General features: G+C 43.9%; 1 protein-coding gene across 3 annotated transcripts in view; it reads left to right on the top strand.

Annotated features, from left to right (window-relative positions):
* Positions 1 to 19,745, top strand: part of LOC106750994 (serine/threonine-protein kinase 24-like) — a 99,907-nt gene that overhangs the window by 36,594 nt on the left and 43,568 nt on the right. Inside the window, exon 2 of one of the 3 annotated variants that reach the window (XM_014631747.1) lies at positions 8,241 to 8,510. The exons of 1 other annotated variant lie outside the window; for it this stretch is intronic. In XM_014631747.1, coding sequence (XP_014487233.1) covers positions 8,349 to 8,510 — 162 coding nt within the window. In that variant the 5' untranslated portion in view covers positions 8,241 to 8,348. The remainder of the gene's footprint in view (positions 1 to 8,240; positions 8,511 to 19,745) is intronic. One more of the 3 variants, XM_014631720.1, reaches the window with a different exon arrangement.

Consider the following 19,745-nt stretch of genomic DNA (forward strand, 5'->3'; position numbering starts at 1 on the left):
TACAATTAAATATCTCGAAAACGATACAGTAAGGATTATTGAAATTTCTGTTATGCTTTTGATAGTTAAATTAACTTTTGCATCATATATATCTTACAGAGTAAAAAACATGTTGTATTTGTGTTAAAATTGGTTCTTGTTAAAATTGTTGTATTAAATTTTTAATATATCCGTTTGTTAATTTAACATTGTACTTATGTCATCTCAGTATTTTGCGTTGAATCGATACTAAACATGTGTAAGTGTTAAAATAACACATTTTATACTTTAGTATCGATTAATGTATTAATTTAGTGTTAATCTTTAACAATATTTGTGTTGCCTTTTCAACATATTCATTTTGCGTTAAATTAACACAAAAATGTGTGTGGACCGTTTGGAACATGCGAAATGTGTTACAAATTTATATCACAAAATGTTTTACTGTGTATACTTGGTCGCGAACCTCTTTAATGTTTCCACGCGACTAAAAGCCCAAGATCCCGAAGAGTAATCATTGGCCTTCTATAATATTGTTCTCTCTGTTGATTAAAAAAGTATTAGAGCAGACCGATGATACACGCGACACTGTACTGAATGCTCGGCCCGATATGTCGCAGCACGGCGGAATTTACGCGGACGGTTTATTCTCCTCGGCCGCGAGGAGAGAGAGAGAGAGAGTATCTCGCACGTTTTACGAGTCTCCCGCTGGCGAGGGTCCAAAAAAGTGGGCATGTTATGAATTTCGACGGAGACGTGCGTGCAGGTGCAAAACTCGCGTTCCCCCCGTCTCCGAGCGCCGTTTAATGGAGAAGCGCGCCGAGTTGCCCGCGGCGAGCGACAAGTTTAAATGAATCTGTCTGTCGCAAACAATGTGCGCGTGTGTGCCTCGATGAAGCCTGGAGTCTGACACCGCTGTGGATTTCTATGGGCCAGTTTTCATGAATCCTATCGGCGGCCGACAGTCGCCAGCGAACAACGTCGCGTACAATACGGCCGCCCGTCGTCGAGGACAACGACGGCTGTCAGGAGGATACCGTTCACGGCTATGTCGCGACGAGCTCGCGCGATTAAATGACTTTTCTTTCTCTCTCGGGCGATAGTCACACGAAATGTCTCGTCCACGGCGGATTCTTCTTTCAGCACACACGCTTCCAATTACGTCGCGTTTTGCCCGACGCGTTATCGCTCTCGAATCCTGCATGGGGCAAATATTAGCCCGCCTAATAATGCAGCGGCCGTTATTCGATCAGCGACCTCCCGGATGAATTTTTCAAAGCGCACTCTCCTACTTCGCGCATTTCCGATCGCACAAAACCGGCGGAAAAAGGTATTCATTCCATCGATCTGTACGCGAGTGACGGCACACGCGGAGGAACTAATTTATCCCGACGTGTAGCGCGATGGAGGAAGAGGAAGAGAGGATCTCTCGCTCCTGACGTCGCGATTCGATACAGCTGCAGCGAGGAAACAGGAGTCTCGAACAGTTGGAAGATTTCTTAACTGTAGGCGCACGTCAGGAGGTTCTAACTGTTCATTTCGCCGCGGAGCAGACGCGCTTAATAAATGCGGATGGCCGACGGGCGTTCGATCCCCCCCCGCCATCACATAATTACGCTTAAGAATTAATGACACGGGCATTAAGATGACGCTGATGTATATCGACCTGAAGAGACGGCGGATCGAGTCCGCAAGTTCGAAGGAGAGACGGCATCATCCGAGTCGACATTTTGATGATGTCTGAAATTTTCGTTTTCGCTGTTTTAGCGTGAAAATTGGTTGTTGTAGAAGGAAAATTCAGTCTGCAGAATTAAAGAGAGAAGTGTCAGTATCGCCAGGTTTTTATTAGCATGCAGGCCAAGTTTTTCTGAAAGGCAAAAACTCAATCTATATTTCAATAATAAGATCTAACTCAGAATTGAACTTTATCATGAATATAAAATTGTTTGAGATGGGAGAATTTGCTATTCCTGTACTGGAACAGAGGAACGAAATGGTTTAAAGAGTGTCAGAATAGTATTAAAATGTTGACTTGGGAGGGGAAGGAAAAAGATCTTTCTTTCTCTCTCGATATACAAGACGATTTCATCCTCTTTACGCGATCGTAAATCGTCCCCGAGCGAGTTTTCAATATCTTCATGCGATGCCGCCGCGATAGCTTCGTGTCTGATGTGTCGTAAATCAAACCGCGAGTGCTCTCTCGTCGCTTTCGCGACGATACGCTCGGCACTCCTGCGGACTCCTCCGGCCGATCTTGTTGCTGGGGAGGGGGGAGGGTGAATAAAAGAAGAAAACGCCGTGTGGAAACTTTATGCAGCCGGCTTTACGAACCGACCTTCGCCCAGATCCTCCCTCGGCGACGCTGCATCGTCGCTCGCTCGAGGGCGATGCAGTTAATGGAAAATCCCGCGAAACGCCGCTCATAGTAAAGTGAATCAACCGACGAGCTCTCGTTGCGAGGAATTCTGCGATGCCCGCGCGGCAGCAGGAGGAGATAACCCCGCGTAGCGCGCCGTGAATTTTTATGCGTCACTTCCGGGGTGCTGAGAAAGACGATAGAGCGAGGCGGGGCCGTCGTTTTTAAATTTATAGGAGAGATCTGCCGATTTGGGGAAGAACGTGGAAATATCGTCGGCGAAATATTGCGAACGTAAACAGGAAAAAATTATCAACTTAAGACTCATATATTCTCATATATAAACAAGAATATATATAATTTTATATGAAGAAATTTTCCATATAATTTCGCTAAAAATATTATATTTTTGTTATTGAAGAACAAGAATATGATAGCTGTTGCGACAGGTTCAAAGTTCGAGATTCAATTTACTGAGGTCTGTCGCTAGGTGCAATAGCTGTCATATACTTGTAGAGTCATACTGCCATTTTGCAAATAACACACACATTTTAGTGTTATTAATTAAACAAGCTCTATATATGGCCATTTTTAATCATTAATAACTCGAAATTTCGCGTGGTTGTTTGCAAGGTGGTAAAGGGTTTTGCTGCTCAGTTTAACCCTTTTTTACCTTGCCGCTCAGTCAAAACGGATATCCTCTATATGAGAATATGAGTCACGAATTGATACTTGATAATTTTTTTTTCGTACATCGACGCGAGACAACGAATGTAACCGCGATGAACGGAACGCGTCGTGTCGTCTCACAATCGATGCCTCGGCGATCCCGCCGAACGTTTCCTGTTTTTTTTCCGCGACCGATTTCGTTCGGTTAATTGGAAAAGTTATCGCGTCCGAATCCTGGCTTGATGCGCAGACGAGGGCAATGGCCGATCGCGCGATCGGTAATCTCTTTGATTTTTTTTTAATGACAAAGCCGCCAATCTCCTCTTTTTAATGACACAGCCAGCTCTCGTTGCAATTTGAAGTCGGATAACGAGGTTATTCGACTGAATTCCTCCGCTGTAATCTGGCTGCGGTGGCTCAAACGAGACTCCCGAGTTAAGTTGAGAAAGTTTTCAATTATCGAGATTTCGTACGATTTACTTTGTGATTAAAGTGTCTGTCCGTCGATTATCAGTCACCCCGGAGCCGCGAGTAAATCGATCGCCCGAAACGATAGAAACAAAACCTAGACATCGGCCACGGTTCGAAAAATTATTAAAATTCAACTATTAAAAGTTGATTATTACAATTTATTATCTTATTATTATATATTATATGTATTATATATTGCAAGAATATATTGACAATTATATATATTTGTAATTATCGTAAATATACCTTTTCAGTTATCACGGTTAAAAATGTTTTCACTTATACTCAGAAACGTCCTCCGACTGAGATGACAAGTATTGATCTTTTCCGAGTTCTGTCGGAGAAAGCTAATAAGATGTTTATCGGTAGCAGACACGCTCGTCATTATTAATAATGACGCGTACACATCAGATCTGGCGCGAAATAATCTCAAACAAAAAGCAAACGCGAAGACAGGAATAAAAATACACGTTATTAACGTTTTGATTGAAGTTATCTGACCGGCGTTTTATCTCGATGTTCGCGCGTACCGTTGCGGTCCCCGCGATGTCGATATCACGGATGTCGATGGCGATCTTTAACGGAGCGCGGTGATTGCAGACAGAAAGAGAGGTCGGGATCACGCGCGACCCAATTTGATTACGAGGCGCAGTGTTCAGGTCGCAATTATTGCCGTGGCGCTGACCACGTTACGTCCCTTGCGTTAGAGAGACCCACCTGCCGTGAGGTGCCGTCTGCTGCGAACGGTTTCCTCCGCGTCGGGCAATCAGTTCGGCCGAGTTCAAATAACTATTCCAATTAACAGTAAATAGTACGGTACACGTGAGCCAACCTCGAGGAGGAGGGGAGGGGGGATCGTCGCGGTGACAGCAGCCCGTTGCGCAGCGTCGTCCTTGTCGTTCGAGTGTATCGCTCTCGCGCCGTTAACTTCGCGGACTTCACGAATATTCCTATCGACAGCCTATCCGAATTGATCGACCGTCGCCGCGACGCGTCGTGTTTCGATGACCGTTGTCAGCAGCTCGAGATATTTTTTCATGTTCCGCGCCGTGAAACATCGACCGCGTCGCGAATCAAAGAGCTGGAGATTAGCGGTTAATCGAGCCTTCGCACTCGACAAAGCTCTTCCGCACCGTTGATTCGGAGATTATTTATCTCTTCTGCCGGCTAAGGGATTATGTTATTACTGTTAGAGAGGAAGAAGAGGAATTAAAAGGTAATTTAATAATTGAAAAAAGTCATTACAGACGGCTTTTAAGTCTGTGGAAATTTTTGAGCGTCGTCGCTGCAGCAGCAGCGTCCTTCGCGTGCGAATGAAACGACGCGAGCTAAATGACCGTAAATCTTTTTTTAATTTTAATCGCCTGTGACTGTAACTTTTATTTTATCACGCGCCCGCGTGCCTGTAACACGAGCGGCCCGAAGGTCGGTCTTCACGCGATACATCCAATTTTAATCCAGGAAAAGTCACCGTTTCAGCGGTCAGAAAATGAAGCTCACGTTGCAGTGAATCTTTTCTACTCATTGGGAACACGTATCTACCTTTCACTTGAATATTTAGACACCTAACCTGTGCAATATGAATTGGCTGTGACCCGTCTTGTTCACAATATAAGTTTGTAAAAATTCGTTGAGGTACAAAACGATCCCAGATGATCGTTCATGTTACAAAATTACGTAGGCATAGTAAGATTCGTCGTATTATGAATATAAGATAATAATAAGTGAGATAATTATACCCAGTAAACACCAAGCAACATTTACATTACATCTAACTAACTGATAGAAATGTCCAGAAAAATAGGCAGAAGTGCAATTATTAAATTTTTAATATTTATATTCATTGTTTATAATTAACATATAGTTAACATTAACATTTATTAAAAAATATCTGTATTCTTGAAAATTTATAATTTTTTGCTTAAAAATATTTATATTATACATTTATTTAATATAATGAAGAAATATAAAAATAATTTTTTGTAAATCCTGAATGAATAACTTCGTAAACATAATACATATATAATATACTTGATATGCTTATTCCGTTTCTTACATTTTTTCTGGTTTCTCCTCATTTTTTTCAAAATGTAGCGAGTAAATCTATATTTACAATGTTCCCAAATAATAATAAATTATGCAGTAATCGATAATATGCTAAATTTTGTTAATAATAGCAACTTTTAATCAGGGTTTAAAATGACCTCAGATGATCGTTTACGTAGAAAAAAAATAAGGTGACTATTCCTGAATTAAATGTGAGATGCTAGATTTGAGCTGCAGCGCAATGCATCTTTTATCGGAGGAATAACGATGACGGGATAGGCCGGTACGTTTCAAAGAATTAAAGTGTCCATTTGGCAAATTACGAGTTCTACAACAAAATTTCGAACGTGCCCGGCAGCCGCGAAACCTCTTTTCGAAACAGGATTATAGATTTAACCGCGGTAATAAACGCACTCATAGGACAATTACAGCGAAGCGAGCAGGAAGTGACAAGGATGAGCGAGTTATAATTCAGATCGAAGGACAAGGAGGAGGGAACTGGTCCGAGCTGTGCTTTAAACAATTTATCGATGCGCCTTAGGTCGACGTAATGGAAGGTTACATCCCTCGTATGTTGAACAATGTTTACAGTGAAAAGCGTAGTTTACGGTCGATGCGCGCGCATTACGCAAATCTAAGGGAGATAGATAGAAAACGAGAAAGAGAGAGAAGAAGGGATAGCCGCGTTGGTAGGTAGAAAAGCGGGAGAATAGTTGCGAGGAAGAGAGAGAGAGAGGAGGGGAAGACAGAAGACGAATAGCCACGGTTCGCTGCACCTGACTATTTATAACAAATCAATAGGTGCCGCGGCAGCCGGTGCGCGTTCCTTGCGTGCACTGTGCTTCTTGCACTCGCGAACGGTTCTTGCACCTGCGAGAGTGAAGCGCAGTTAACTACCTAGGCGAGAGAGTACGACAACGCGTTTTTAGCGATAAAAGGCCTTCGAACGGCGAATCGAACGCGAAGGAAGACGGATCGAGGAATAGAGCCGGACGAACGCGGATCGCAGTGCGTAGTAGTAGCAGTAGTGAGACTCGCGACGTGTGGCAAACGCGATGATACTATGATACCGCGTCTCGTTAGTTCGCGCATAATATTACACTTCTTCAACACGGAGATATTATTCATTATTATTTTTTTTATTAATCTTTTGTTCACACGTCCATTGAGAATAAAGATGCACACATTATAGAAAGTGTTTATATAAATAATTTACATATAAATACATTAGATATATAAATTACATTAAATATGTACACATGTACATATATATCGCGGACGTTACTATAAATTTCCTATGGATATATCTTCAAAACAAATGGTCAAAAATTCTGAAATTTTTGTATAATCTCCCCATATTAGTCTTTGGTATCACAGTAATTTTCCAGTCAAATACTAAATGTGTCTAGAAGAAATTAAAAATAGAGAGCGTTAACTTCAAGAAACACATATAAAAAGTGTTATCTTTAATCGCGAATATCTCAGTTTCCGAATGGTCAATCATTTTTTAACTTTAGAAACGTGTAGATAGTATTTATATCAATATACAGATAAAATTTAAAAGGATTCTGAAGAAAATGGTTTGACGGAGTAATTATTTTAATTTTAACACGTTAATTGTCAAATTACGTTCGCACGATACTTCGTGCGACGCTTCGTGTTATTAAGTATTCTTTTAAAAACTTGATAAAATTCTTCCTTATCAAGCAAGTAAAACCGTCATTCATATCTAAGTGATGCAGTAGTCAATCATATATTAATCATGACATTAGGCAATGAGTGGAAAATTAACGTGACAGTCAACGCGTAATGAATGTTTCGTTCCTCGGTTCAGATCTTTTTCTACGTTGACGAACGTAAAAGTAGCTTGTTTTTAATCCGCGATCTAGCAATCACGATTCTTATAGTCGCTCGTGTGACGATACTTTTATATTTTAACAAAAGAGTTGGCCAAGAGTGGAGAGATGGAAAAATGTCACTTCGTAAAGGAAAATGCCGATCCACGAATGCGGTCGAACTTAACCGCGATCGATGACTCACCGCGTTCGCGTAAAAAGAAAAGTCTTCCTCGAGTGTAACTTCTCGGCGCGTTATCACTGCGCCGTATTAGTCACCGAAGGTCACCAGCGGCAATAAGACGATCGTTGTTTCCGCTAATTGGTAATAATCGATCGCGCAGAAGTTTCCGGTTTTCTTCGGGTTCCCATTCGCGCGGATTTATTCTCGCATATCTTCATCATTCTCACAGACGTCCGTGTAGTTTATTTCGAAACAAGTGTAAACTGAAAAACGGCTGTTTCGTGAAAACATGTGTTAGCTCAGAGAGAGCCAAACTCGCCTGTTGTTTCGTTCTCCAACCCCTCCTCGTTCGTATCGCAAGCAATCACGCGATATCAGCAGCCGCGGTCTCTCAGCGGTGGTTTTCTTCAATTACACGTCGGAATTTCAACCCGCTAAACGGAGGAGAAAGCTCTTGCACTTCTTCCACCGCGTTTTCCTGCGGTATCGTTTCCTGCGGTGCACCGGCGGCATGAAATTAGCGATTAGAAATAATTGATATCAATTGGAAAACGTTACCGAGCGCAAAGGGTCAAAAGTGAAAAACTCCGATCCATATTTTCCACGAGTCTTCTCGGGAATTTCGAAAGAGGCTCTCCATCCAACAGGCGCAGGCGTAAAATTGCCTGGCATTCGCGACGAATCGAACGGTTCGTTTCAGCAGTCGGCGAGCGGACTTTCGATTCCGAGTCATGCGACGAAACGAGGAGTGAGTTCCCGGTGCTTCCCCTCAACACCGCCGTTGCGCGGTCGCGCTAAAAGCTCCGACATGTTCGCCGCGATGGTGCTGCACAAGCATAACAAGCATAACAACAACGGCAACCACTCGAATCATCATGCGAGTAACAACAACACTGGCAACAATCTCAACAACAGCAATCACGTCAATAACAACGTCAACAACGTCAACCGAACGTTCAGCACGAGGGCGGTAAGTGACGCAATTAAATAAGCCCGAGGAAGGTTCCTCCCCGGATTTCCTTGCTCCTTTATCAGCTGAACGAAAGACTCTTTCTCTCGGTCGGGCGGGAGGACGCGGAGAAAAGACAATTTTTCCGCTCGAAATCGCGTTTACGGCGCAAAGGGCGGGACTTATCTCCCCTGCTGCAGAAACGGCGATTTCGTTGACGTCGTCGCCGACGATGAAGATCCTCCGCCCGCGGAATGTGGCGACGAATTTTATCCTTATCCCCCCCCCCCCCCCCCNCTTTCTTCTAATTTCGCCGAGAATAACAGAGATCTTCTCCCGTGGAGATATAAGCTCGTTTCCCTGCTTGTTTTCGTCGGTCGTCTGCCTTCGTCCTGGAGAACACGCCGGCGGTCGCGCCCGATGACTAGTCGAAAATTTTCATTAGACCCGTAATCCCCGTTAATTCGAGGCAGCCGCGAAAAACTCTCTCTCTCACATGTGGAAATGATAAATTGAAGACTGAATATTTAAACTCGATTGTAAAAGCGGCGCTACGGTTAAATATGAATGCCCACAGTATTACGTGACGCGCGGTAACACACATCGGTTTAATATTTTAGGATTCCGCGCGAATCTCTTCTATTTCGCGCGGCTCGTTAAAGTGGCGCAAGGTATTTCAGTTTCAATTTCCCAGGGTACACTCGGCCGAAAGATTGGAAATGGAGAATTCAGCGCGAACAGTCGCGAATATCGAAGTATTTCGAGGCGCCATCGGCCGGTTCGACGCGATGTGACAGAATTTGTTTCATATAGACGGTAAAGAGATGGACATAGAGATAGAAAGAGAGGGAGAGAGTTCGGGGATTTCCGAGATCAAATTTGTAACGGTTCTCGCTAATTTTAAACCGCGCGTAAATATCGTCGAGCGAGAAATGATTATCGGCCACATTTTCTGCCGGTTGCGAAGTTGTTTCTCGCATCTGCCCTGTATAAAATCAAGATCGTCGTTGCGATTTTTCCTTCGCGGCATGAACGAGAAAGCAGCCGGGTAATGAGATCCGGCTGACGCGAGCAACGCGCTCGTTCATTTTATTTTCGAATTACCGTTTGCGGTTTATTATTCCGATTTATTTCTTTTCTTTACCCCTTTCGGAGCGAGAAGGGACAGAGGACTACGAATGAGTTAATTGCATCCGTCGGTCCACCCCGACCAAGTCGCCGCTCTGGGAGGGTTGTATGCAAATGAAGTAGTGAGATTAAGTCCTTTGTGCTATTCGGTCCTGATAACGAACACGTTGAAGAGGAAACTCGCCCGAAACGCTATAAATTAACAACTAGATTAAACCGTCCTCTCTCGCGTCTTTACGTCCTCCTCCTCGTCTCGACGGTGAATCAGTCGGCTAGACGTTGTCTGGGCTCTTCGAATACTTTATTCCGCCCGCGGTAAATACGGAAAGGAACGAAAGCAATTCCTCATTCACGGATTTATATTAATGTTTCATCTCGAAGATCTTTTATCTCTCGCCGCGACTCGTTCATCTTTCCCCCGGTCGTGAAAGCTCCTTTCATCAACGGATCTGGGACGTTTTGAGTCATCGCAATTTTTCCCTCGGGAACGTAATCGTAACAAAGTCGGTCTATTTTTACGTTACGCTCTCATTTGTACTTTCACATCGGTCATCGTTTCATTCCCGAGACTTTTTATCTCCGGAGGGGATTTTCCTTCTCTCGTCGGACTCACCGTTAGAAACGAAATCGTCGCACGCTCTCTGCTGGTTTATCCAGCCTCTCTTTGGAAAACGGAGATCGTGAGTGGCTTAGAACCGGTCATTCGCTTCGGAAAAAAAAGTGAAGAAAAGGAAAACAATCGGCGACGTTGTTCGCGTCTCCACGTACCTCGACCACGTTCTTCTCTCCTTCGACGCTCGTCGAAGGGTGAAAGCGCGGAAGACAAAGGCATTAAATATATCGAGACGAAGCGAGACCAGGCTCGTTTTTGCTCAGAGGGAGGCCTGCCCGTACCTTTCGCCCTTCGGTCTCTCCGCGTCGTTTCTCAACCGCCGCGTAATTCGATTTCGAAGCACGGCGAGACTTGGCTTTGTGCGACTTTCCGGCCCGGCTTGAAATAACTTCGTAAAGGGCTTCGATCTCTCTCCCCCGACTATACTCCGGTGTTTGTGTGCGTACAATACTGTGTGTATAATACATTATATCGAACGGAAGAGATAGAGGAGAGAAACGTCTGACGTGAAGAATCGGGAAGCTTCGCGCGATTACGAGCACAAAGATATACGATTTGCGGAGAGACAAGCTGGCAAATCGCTCTGTCTCGCGGCTGAAATTTCAAAAGGGTCACGCGTCTTTTTACGCGGAGGCGGACTCCGCCTGTAAGGATTTTAGCTCAGGAAGCGGGTTAATGGGATAATTAAACGTGAAAAAGACATGTTGTTAAGTGGCACAAACACGACTGACGGTTTATTACTTATTTTTTGGCCGTTTTCCTTTGCGTTTAGTCGAACATTAAAAGTTTTATATTAGTCTGACCGCATCTATTCTTTGAATCTCTGGTCTCCATATTATGATTGTTATTCGATTTGTCTGAAATTCATGCAAAACAAATTTCTCAGGAGAATTAACTTTCTTATGGAAAAACTATCACCACTTACTTCACATAATCATTCTATTTCCAAGTCTTTCGGATTATTGTTCTGATAAGAGGATTCTACGCGATCTAATTTTCCCTTTTTCTAAAGTATTGAGAGGGTTAATTGATTATTTAAACTTTTAAACAGATTAGCATTGCGTGCAATAATATCGATTTCAATCATGTGTTCTTGGCTGCCGTTATTACATTTTTACTTATGTAAATTTTTGTACTTGCGATTCATTATTTTGTATTATTATATCAAGGGGATATAATGTTTGTAAATAAATGAAATTAAATAAAACTGTGAGAGAATCTCCTACCGCAAAGGATTTTGTAAGAATGACATCAAGTTCGGATTGTTTTCCCGGAGATTCCAGAAATTATATGAATGTCTCTCTCTCTCTTTCTTTACGTTCCGATGAGCTCCGATGAAATATGAAATCCGCAGGTAACAAAGGGCGACTACGTTTGGGAGCGTCAGCTATGATTAAAAACGTTGTCTTTAATCCTAAATGAAAGGACCGTCAGAAAGGTCGATCACGTAACGGTAAAAAGCAATCGGCCGGGACTCGCGGGAGAAGGAGGAGGAAAGGGCTTCGTTCGGTGTTTGCGCTTTACAGAATAGCGACGTTATTACGGAAGATCAATAAACTATTATCCCAGCCCGGCGAACGGTCGCTGGATATCGATATTTTCTGCCATGATAAATATTCAGATATCCGCGCTGAATTTTCGCAAATACTCGCGCCATCGATTTTCGGTTGCGCGTGTGCGTGTTGCCGCCGCCAATTTTTTCCCCTCACACCATTTCAGCCCCGTTCGGTTTGTTATGCAAAATTATTCATTCTCCATCGCTCGTTCGTTGTTAATGATTTTATGTCAGCCTCGGCGGAAAGAAAAATCGGGCTTGTTTGGGCGCTTGATGCGTTTCATTAACGCGTCGCCGAAGCGAGATAGGGTCCGAAAATTCACCCTCGTCGATGCCTGTGGGGAGGAGAACGGGGTAACGAAGGGATGTTACCCTACCCACATAGCCGGGCGACCACATCTCGCCCGCGTTGCCAAGGTTATGCTTGAACAATCAATGGACCCGGCTGTAATCAGCGCGATTATAAACGGTGCTTCGCTTAACGCGCCGTCAGTCGTCATCATTAATGTCCGACAAATTGGCCGATGCCGTACCGTTGCATGCTCGCAAATAGCGCGCAGTGACACTCGATGGGAAAAACGTCGACGTCGATCGTCATTTCCGGGACGAAAGGTGATTATCGGCGACAGGCTGTTCGACAATTTTGACTCGTTTCACCGTTCTATAATTAGCTCGCGAATTAGTCCGCTGGCGCCTCGTTGTGTTGCGCGCTTTTGACTGCACGTCGCGACTCGGTGGACATTCAATGCTCGAGCGCTATCGCTCGGTCATTCGCGTGTTTTGTTCCGCAGAGATGGACGATGATGCGCATTGTGTCGTTAAAATATGGCCGCGACAACCAAGAAGAACTCGATTGGATAAAAGGTCACTGTATTGCCGAATTCGAGAGACAAGCGAGAGAAAGAAAGAAGCAAGAGAGGTATGACGAGAACTAGACGAAAGGCGAGGAACGATAGACACGACGTGGCGAAAGGGTTAAATACGTACGCGAAATATGGAACGTCAGTTTAATCCACGATCTCTCGTCGCGGGGCAATAAAATCGGGAGGAGACAGGTATTATTTTATGACCATCATAACGGTCTACCCTGTCGATTTTACACAGGCATAAACCCCTTGAAGTTTCGATACGATCGCGTCATCTAGTATCCAGCCAACTCTCGAATCCATAAAATACACACATACACGCGAATCCTTTTCTTATAACCGTCATATCACGCGATGTTCTTACATTGTCACATTAACAACAGCGTCGTCTGGCCGTTTCCCGATGTGTGCGACGACAAAACGTCCGTTTCTATTCAGAGGGCTCCTCGAATGAGCCAAGTGGACAAAATCGTACTTTGTCCCGCGAATATCCCGGCCCCGTGAGCTGTAGATTTTTATCTCGCGCGCCGTAGCGAATATTCAGATTCTTGGATTTATTAAAGCCCCGCGGATCTTCGCGTGTCGACGTCTTCGTGGATTCTTTTTTACACTCGCGCGTTTCACATTTTTGCGAAATTTTTACCCGCAGCAGATTCCACGGAGTACACAGGTGATTCTAGGCGATCGCAGTAGACGACCGAGAAGCGTGATGGAGGAAGAAGTTGGAGGGATTAACGAGGGCTCTTCGATTTTCCGTGGCGTTAATTTTTTGCAGACGCAACCACATGCATCTGCAACTGGATCTTTTTTAATAGAACAGGCATGGAAGCGACTCACATTTCCTCACTTATTTAGAAATATCTTACTTTCAAGAGAAAACTCACTTTTTTCTTACTCTATTTGAGTTTTTTAAAAAAGAAATTCGAACACAAGAAATCAATAACTCCTAGCCCTTTAGAGACAAAACAAAAGATTCAAAGAAAACAGAAAGTAACGATGACTCCGATGACACCATGTTCAAAAAGTAAACAACTGAGATTTTATCATTAAGCTGTTTTTATCAGGTTTGATAGGAAAAACAGACATTGGCCGACATGAACATATTTGATTGTTTTCTTCAAATTAAGTGGTAGTTCTTGCTTGTCCACCAAGCCAAAATAAGTTGTGCTCGATGGAATTATATGTTTTTCTTTAAGTCGGTTGATTTCTTTCATCATTGTGCAAACAACAGTATTAATTTTTAAACAATTCCACGTTTCTTGGTCAACTTTTGCAAATTTGAATTCATAACCTTGTTATATTGGTCAATATTATAATATTTTGACATTTAAAATTGTTAAATTGATAGTGTAGATATTGCATTGTTGAATATATAACATTGTCATGTTGATCGATAGATTTGTTTAGCGTGACAATAACGCGAAACGCGTGGGCTCATCGCTACAGCGCGCAATTTGGTGTTAAAACTATTAAAAACCCGTCGGCTCCGAGGATCGGCAGGTTTCAAAGCGAGCGTGCCGATATGTTTGCCATTCGGATAATACATACTCGATATTACATCGATGCGCATCGATCAACAGCCGGCCAGCCGACATGAAGCTTTTCACATGGACGTGTCTCTCGCTGTAGGAAGCTCGATGCGAACGAGAAACACCGCGAATATACCGGATGCTCCGAGCGTTTCCAGGCGCTTTCAGTTTTTGGCAGACGCGCCGGGAACTCATTTGGGATTTTCGCGGCGATCCTTTGGAGCAGGGAGCAATGTACGATTTGGTCTTCCCTCCTTACTCGTTCGCATAACGACTTCAAGCCCCTTTTCTTCCCCATTTCGGTTGCTGCTGTTGTCGACTGAAAACTCGACCGCCACTCTCAGAGTCCTTGTATGTTGGCACGCTTTGGATTATGGCTTCGCGATATATGTATACTGTAACCTTACGTAGACACAATGACGCGACGATCATCGCAACTTTTATGGAACGATGTCTTTGCGACGTATGAATTCTTGAGAATTACAGAAATCTCGAGAATGAAGAATCCGATTGTACACTAGATCCTTCCTTCTTCGCTACTCTTCGTGGCGCGAAGTAGCAGTTCCATTTCCACGAGAGTTGGAAATGAAAGTTTCGTCGTAAGAGAGAGAATCCTCTTTTCACAAAAAAGAATTCCGTCCTCGGCGCGCATCGCGTAATTATTCGAGCAAGAAGACACGGAAGATTCAGCGGTCGCGGTCGTATTCGTACCGCAAGATCTCCTTTTGCTGCTTTTCCTCGCGGAAAGATGAGGAATTTTCGGAAATGGAAAGAGACCTTCCCTTTCGACGGGATTTTCGTCGCGCGAAATAGCCCGAGGTTTCCGAGAGCGAGAGGAGCGAAAGTTTCGGACGACGTCTCGCGAGAGAATTTCCTCCTTGCGGAAGAGTCCCATCCTGGAAGTCGGTGCGTCGGTTAATTAGCCAGCCTCGTCAGGCGTAGTCGGGAGAGTAGCAGCAACACCGTTAAACACTTACCACGTTGCCACCCATCCATTAATGCACCCTACGTGCATTTCCCGCCATGGCCGGCAGCCCTAATGGTAACGATGTAATGACCTTACCGGCGCGGCGTACCTTTCGGTTACGAGCTTCCTGATGCCGGCGGGGACCGTCGATCGTAAAACTGGAACTTGCCCGGTCGGGTTTATATCACCGCGGCCGAGGATGGTAGTTCTCTCTCGTTTGAGGGTAATCGCCGAACACCGCTCGCAATAGCGACGGAAAATCTTATTTTTCCCTCCGAGACGCGCATCGATACGACTATTTACGTACCTCAAATCTCTCTGGAGAACTTTCCTCAGACTTTAATACCACCCCTTATCCTCCGATCTTTGAAATTCAATCCCGAATTGAAAAAGCTCCTCGGAGAGACTCTTGAATCTTACAATTTTCGGAGGTTTCCAAACGTAATTTTCCTCCTCGAAACGTCGCGTTACTCTGCTAACTATTATCTTCATCATTTATCGGATGCAATTAGCGCAATCGCCGGAGTGCAATGATCCCCCGGGTGCATAATGTAACAACACACGTCTCGTTCGTCTTAAAATACGAGTTTCACATGTTCGATCCGCTTTCCTCGACGGGGCGTTAACGTCAGTATTCATTTTATGCATTTCGCCCAGCGCGGCTCGACCAGCCGTCGCTCCATTTTTCGCGAAAATTCGTCTCTCTGGTGGCTTTACTTTAAGGTAGCGGCAATTTTCGACGCGTCAATCTTTTCGGCGAAATGGGCCGTTCTTCCGTCTCGCTCCGCCTGTCTGAAATTTATCGCGTTGCGTATGCACGCAAATAGACAGACGGTTAGATAGATAGATAGATAGATATAGGTAAATCTGGGATTACGACCGTCGCGGAATATTTATGATCGATAAGGGTATATCGCGTGCGAAAAAGTATCGCCATGAATATATATGTAAACGCGCGATACTCGGCGATGAATCACCGCGAGGGAGCGGGCTCGGGAGATCCATCGATCCCCCGCAGGATCTAGGGGACGATCCGGGAAATTAATTCGTCGCGTATTTTACTTTACTCACGAGCCCGTCGCGGACGATTTTACGATTTAGCTCGTCCTCATGGAAAAGAGAAAAAAAATGATCGGGGGGCGCGCCGGAGCAATAAACTTTTATTCACGGAAATCATTTCCGCCGTGTTTATAATCGTCGCGAGTCAGAGGTGTCGTATAGTATCGATCCTTGTTAACTGTTGCGCAAATATATAGAAATTATGCGCTGATTAAGCGCTCTTATATCCAACTAATTAATTTTTGTGTTATAATGCTTAAGGAAGTTGTAAGATGAAATGAGTTTAATAAGAATTCGATAAAACTTACTTGCATTGCATTGAAATATCATCTAACTGCTCGTGCAATTAAAAGAGATTGACCATTCGAAAGCTAAAATATTTGCAACTAGAGTTATCACTTTTTATACCTTTTCTTTGAAATTGGCGTGATATTTTTAATTTCCCTTTTTAATATCTCCTAAACTAAAAATAAGATTGATGAAAATCTACCGTGATATTAAAGACTGAAATGCAGATATTATACATAAATTTCAGAATGATTGATCATTTTATTTTGAAAATACAGCGGTGTAGAATTCATAACTTGTAGTAATATATATATATATATATATATATATATGCGATGCGTCTTGCTGTGTATGTCCAACGACGTTAAATCCGAGTGTTAAAGCATTTATGACGCCTGGTGCACGTGTTTCTTACGAACGAGCGATAAGTGACCGAGTTTGCGAAACGAGACCGGCGTACGATTGCATTCGAAGAAAGAAAGAGAGAGAGAGATCTTGAAGGACTTAACGGGACAGAAAATTCTTCGTAACGTCGCACCGTCGTATCATTTCTCACTCTCCTTTATTCCGAAAAAAGTTTGATAAAAAAAAGTCTCGTCTTCTTCGACTTCGAAGGAGATCTAACGTTCCTGCCGTCTGCGCGTTTCGTTTCGGCATCCTGTCGGCGCCAATCCGTTCAAGGATCCTCGCGGGGATGTGCGCAGGCTTGGCAGGCGATGACGAAAAATTGGCAAGTTCCGCTCGCCCCGATCCGCCTTACCGTTCATCGGTATTCCGTCGTTTGACCCGGGTGTCATCAAGTATTTACTAACGGTTCGCTCCGACATTTCGTGTTTTATTTGTCGGACGGTTACAGGGCATGGGCGGAGGGGCGAATGCGGTCTTCGTCGCTGTAGCGTACGAGGATTTGCCGAAGCTTGTCTCCGGGGTAAACCGAGGTGTAAATCTTACCTCACGAAATCGTCGATGCGCCGCTTGTCCCATAAATCATGATACTGAGACCGCGGCGCAGGAGTATTTATTATGGAGATTGAAAAGTGTCCCTATAAAAACGTCGACTGTGAGCTCGCGATTCCGAAGTCCCCGGAAAGAGATATAGCACGTTCTTCTCGTAAAACGATACGTTTCGACCGACTCTCGTTTATAGTATCATGAAATAGTTTCCATTACGGACCACGTTACGATAACTGCTTTTTATTTCTCTTGTTAATAATATTCTATAGAATTCTTTGACGGCGCGATGGTCGGGAAGTAACTCGCAATTTATCGCTTAGCAGCCCTTAACATACAAGCTATTGTTTCATCTTGATTACTTACTTACTGTCGTTTTCTTCACATTAAATAGTCTTTAAAAGAAGTTCGACGAGTTTGCGGGACTAATGTGGAATCCAAATTTCGATTCGGTTGCATACGCTGTTTCTCGCGAAAAGAAGCTCAGCAAGCTGCCTGTTGTACCATCATCACGAACAGATATGAAAAATTAGACTCGGCTTTAAGATATTTCGCACAAAACCAATTAACCATTTGCACTGGCAATTAATCGGCCACCAACTCGCTCGTAGAATGTCACAACAAACCACTGCGACACTCGAGAGGTATTTCCACTAAGATAACAAATGACATGGCAATATTACGACGTTGCAGCTGGAAGACTCGCGTCGTCACGTGCGCATGCAATGACGCGTCGTTGCAGCGCAGATGGTTAAAAAAAGAAAGAAAGCACGGGAAACGGAAGTCGCTCGTGACACGATGAGGGGAAAAGGCGGTAGGAATAATCGTAACGTCCACCAGATGCAATCAGAGCGACGTAGTAGTCCATAGCCGTCGGCTTCCGCCGGCGATTATAATTCGCGCGCGTTATCTGTCATTCGCGTCATGTATGCCGCCGTGAAAGTATTAGAATTATTAACCGCGTCATTTTCCCTCGCGTGTCCGACTCTCGAACGTATCGAACGCGCGCGCGCTCACGCACGCACCGTCTTGACCTCGTCAAATGTCGGAGCGGCATTTGAAAGGAACGACCGCCGTGCTCTTTAATACCAACCACTTTCAGCCGAGGCTGCAACCGGCCGGCAGGTCGCGGCGTTCGACAGCGTTAGTGTACTACCGTGGCATTTAAATCGCCAGGAAGACGGCAATAGCGGCGGCGTGGTTACCGACAATCGCGCGAAATTTCTGCGCGGGTTCTTCCCTGTTAAATTTCTATTTTTAAAGACTCGGAAGAACAGGGGTTTTTTCTCATTTCTTTTCTGTGATTTTTTCCGCTTTCTTTTCACGAAAAGATTGACGAAAAAGCGTTTTTTATTTTTCCTATCGTAAATATCTGCTATAAATTCACTCTAGAGCCGAAACGGGCTCATTTGCAGACATGGGTTTTGATATCCTTTATAAGCATCTGTCGATCTAATTAAGATACTTTCAGAATCCTGACTAATATATTAAAATATAATAATATATGATTTGGCATAATTATGTTATTTTTCATAGATTATTCAATATTTGCTTGTCTCAATTGATATATAAGTTAAAGTCTGACTACTTGTTTTAAATTTATGCAATTCTCAGTAATTATGTTAAAGTGTGTATATTATTTTACGCGATTACATTAAAGAAGCGCTACTATGTATGAAATAGAGATATAGTTCATATAGGGGCTTAGAGACTCGAGATAAAATAATCCTATGTTAGTGCAAAGTAGATCACGGTGTGCATGCGCACGGATTAAAAGACGATTTATTACGAGCGCTGTCGAAGACAGCGAGTCGCGATCGTGCCGGCTAGAAGGGCGACTTTTACGTAACGACGATTTGCCGTGTTGTAGAGCAGCGGTTCTTAACCTTTGGTGCGCCGTAGTCAATGCCTTGGTCGGTTCGATGAAGCCGTGTATATCACTTGTGAATTAAAACTAGGAAAACCACAGCTATAATACAAAGGTAAACACGGCTTCTCGTTAAATATCGCATTAAATATTCAGACGATACGTTTGAAATGTAAATGAGTTAAAGCCGATGAATGTAATCATTTATTCCCTGTCCAAGTTCACTCGGACTCCCTGAAATCTACCCAGGGATTCCCGAAGGACCCTCCAGATTAAGAACCACTGTCGTGAAGTGTAGGTGGTCGTTCGATCGAAACTTTATCGAGCCCGCATCGCCGTGGAGAATTTCACGTCGCCGCGAAGGAACAACGGATCGGGTACGGTGGACGCAATTGGGTCAGCGAATCGTAACCAAGTAACGCCGCGTATGCCG

This window comes from Dinoponera quadriceps, unplaced genomic scaffold (assembly GCF_001313825.1).
Source record: "Dinoponera quadriceps isolate SergipeBrazil2010 unplaced genomic scaffold, ASM131382v1 scaffold46, whole genome shotgun sequence".
NCBI classification, from domain to species: domain Eukaryota; kingdom Metazoa; phylum Arthropoda; class Insecta; order Hymenoptera; family Formicidae; genus Dinoponera; species Dinoponera quadriceps.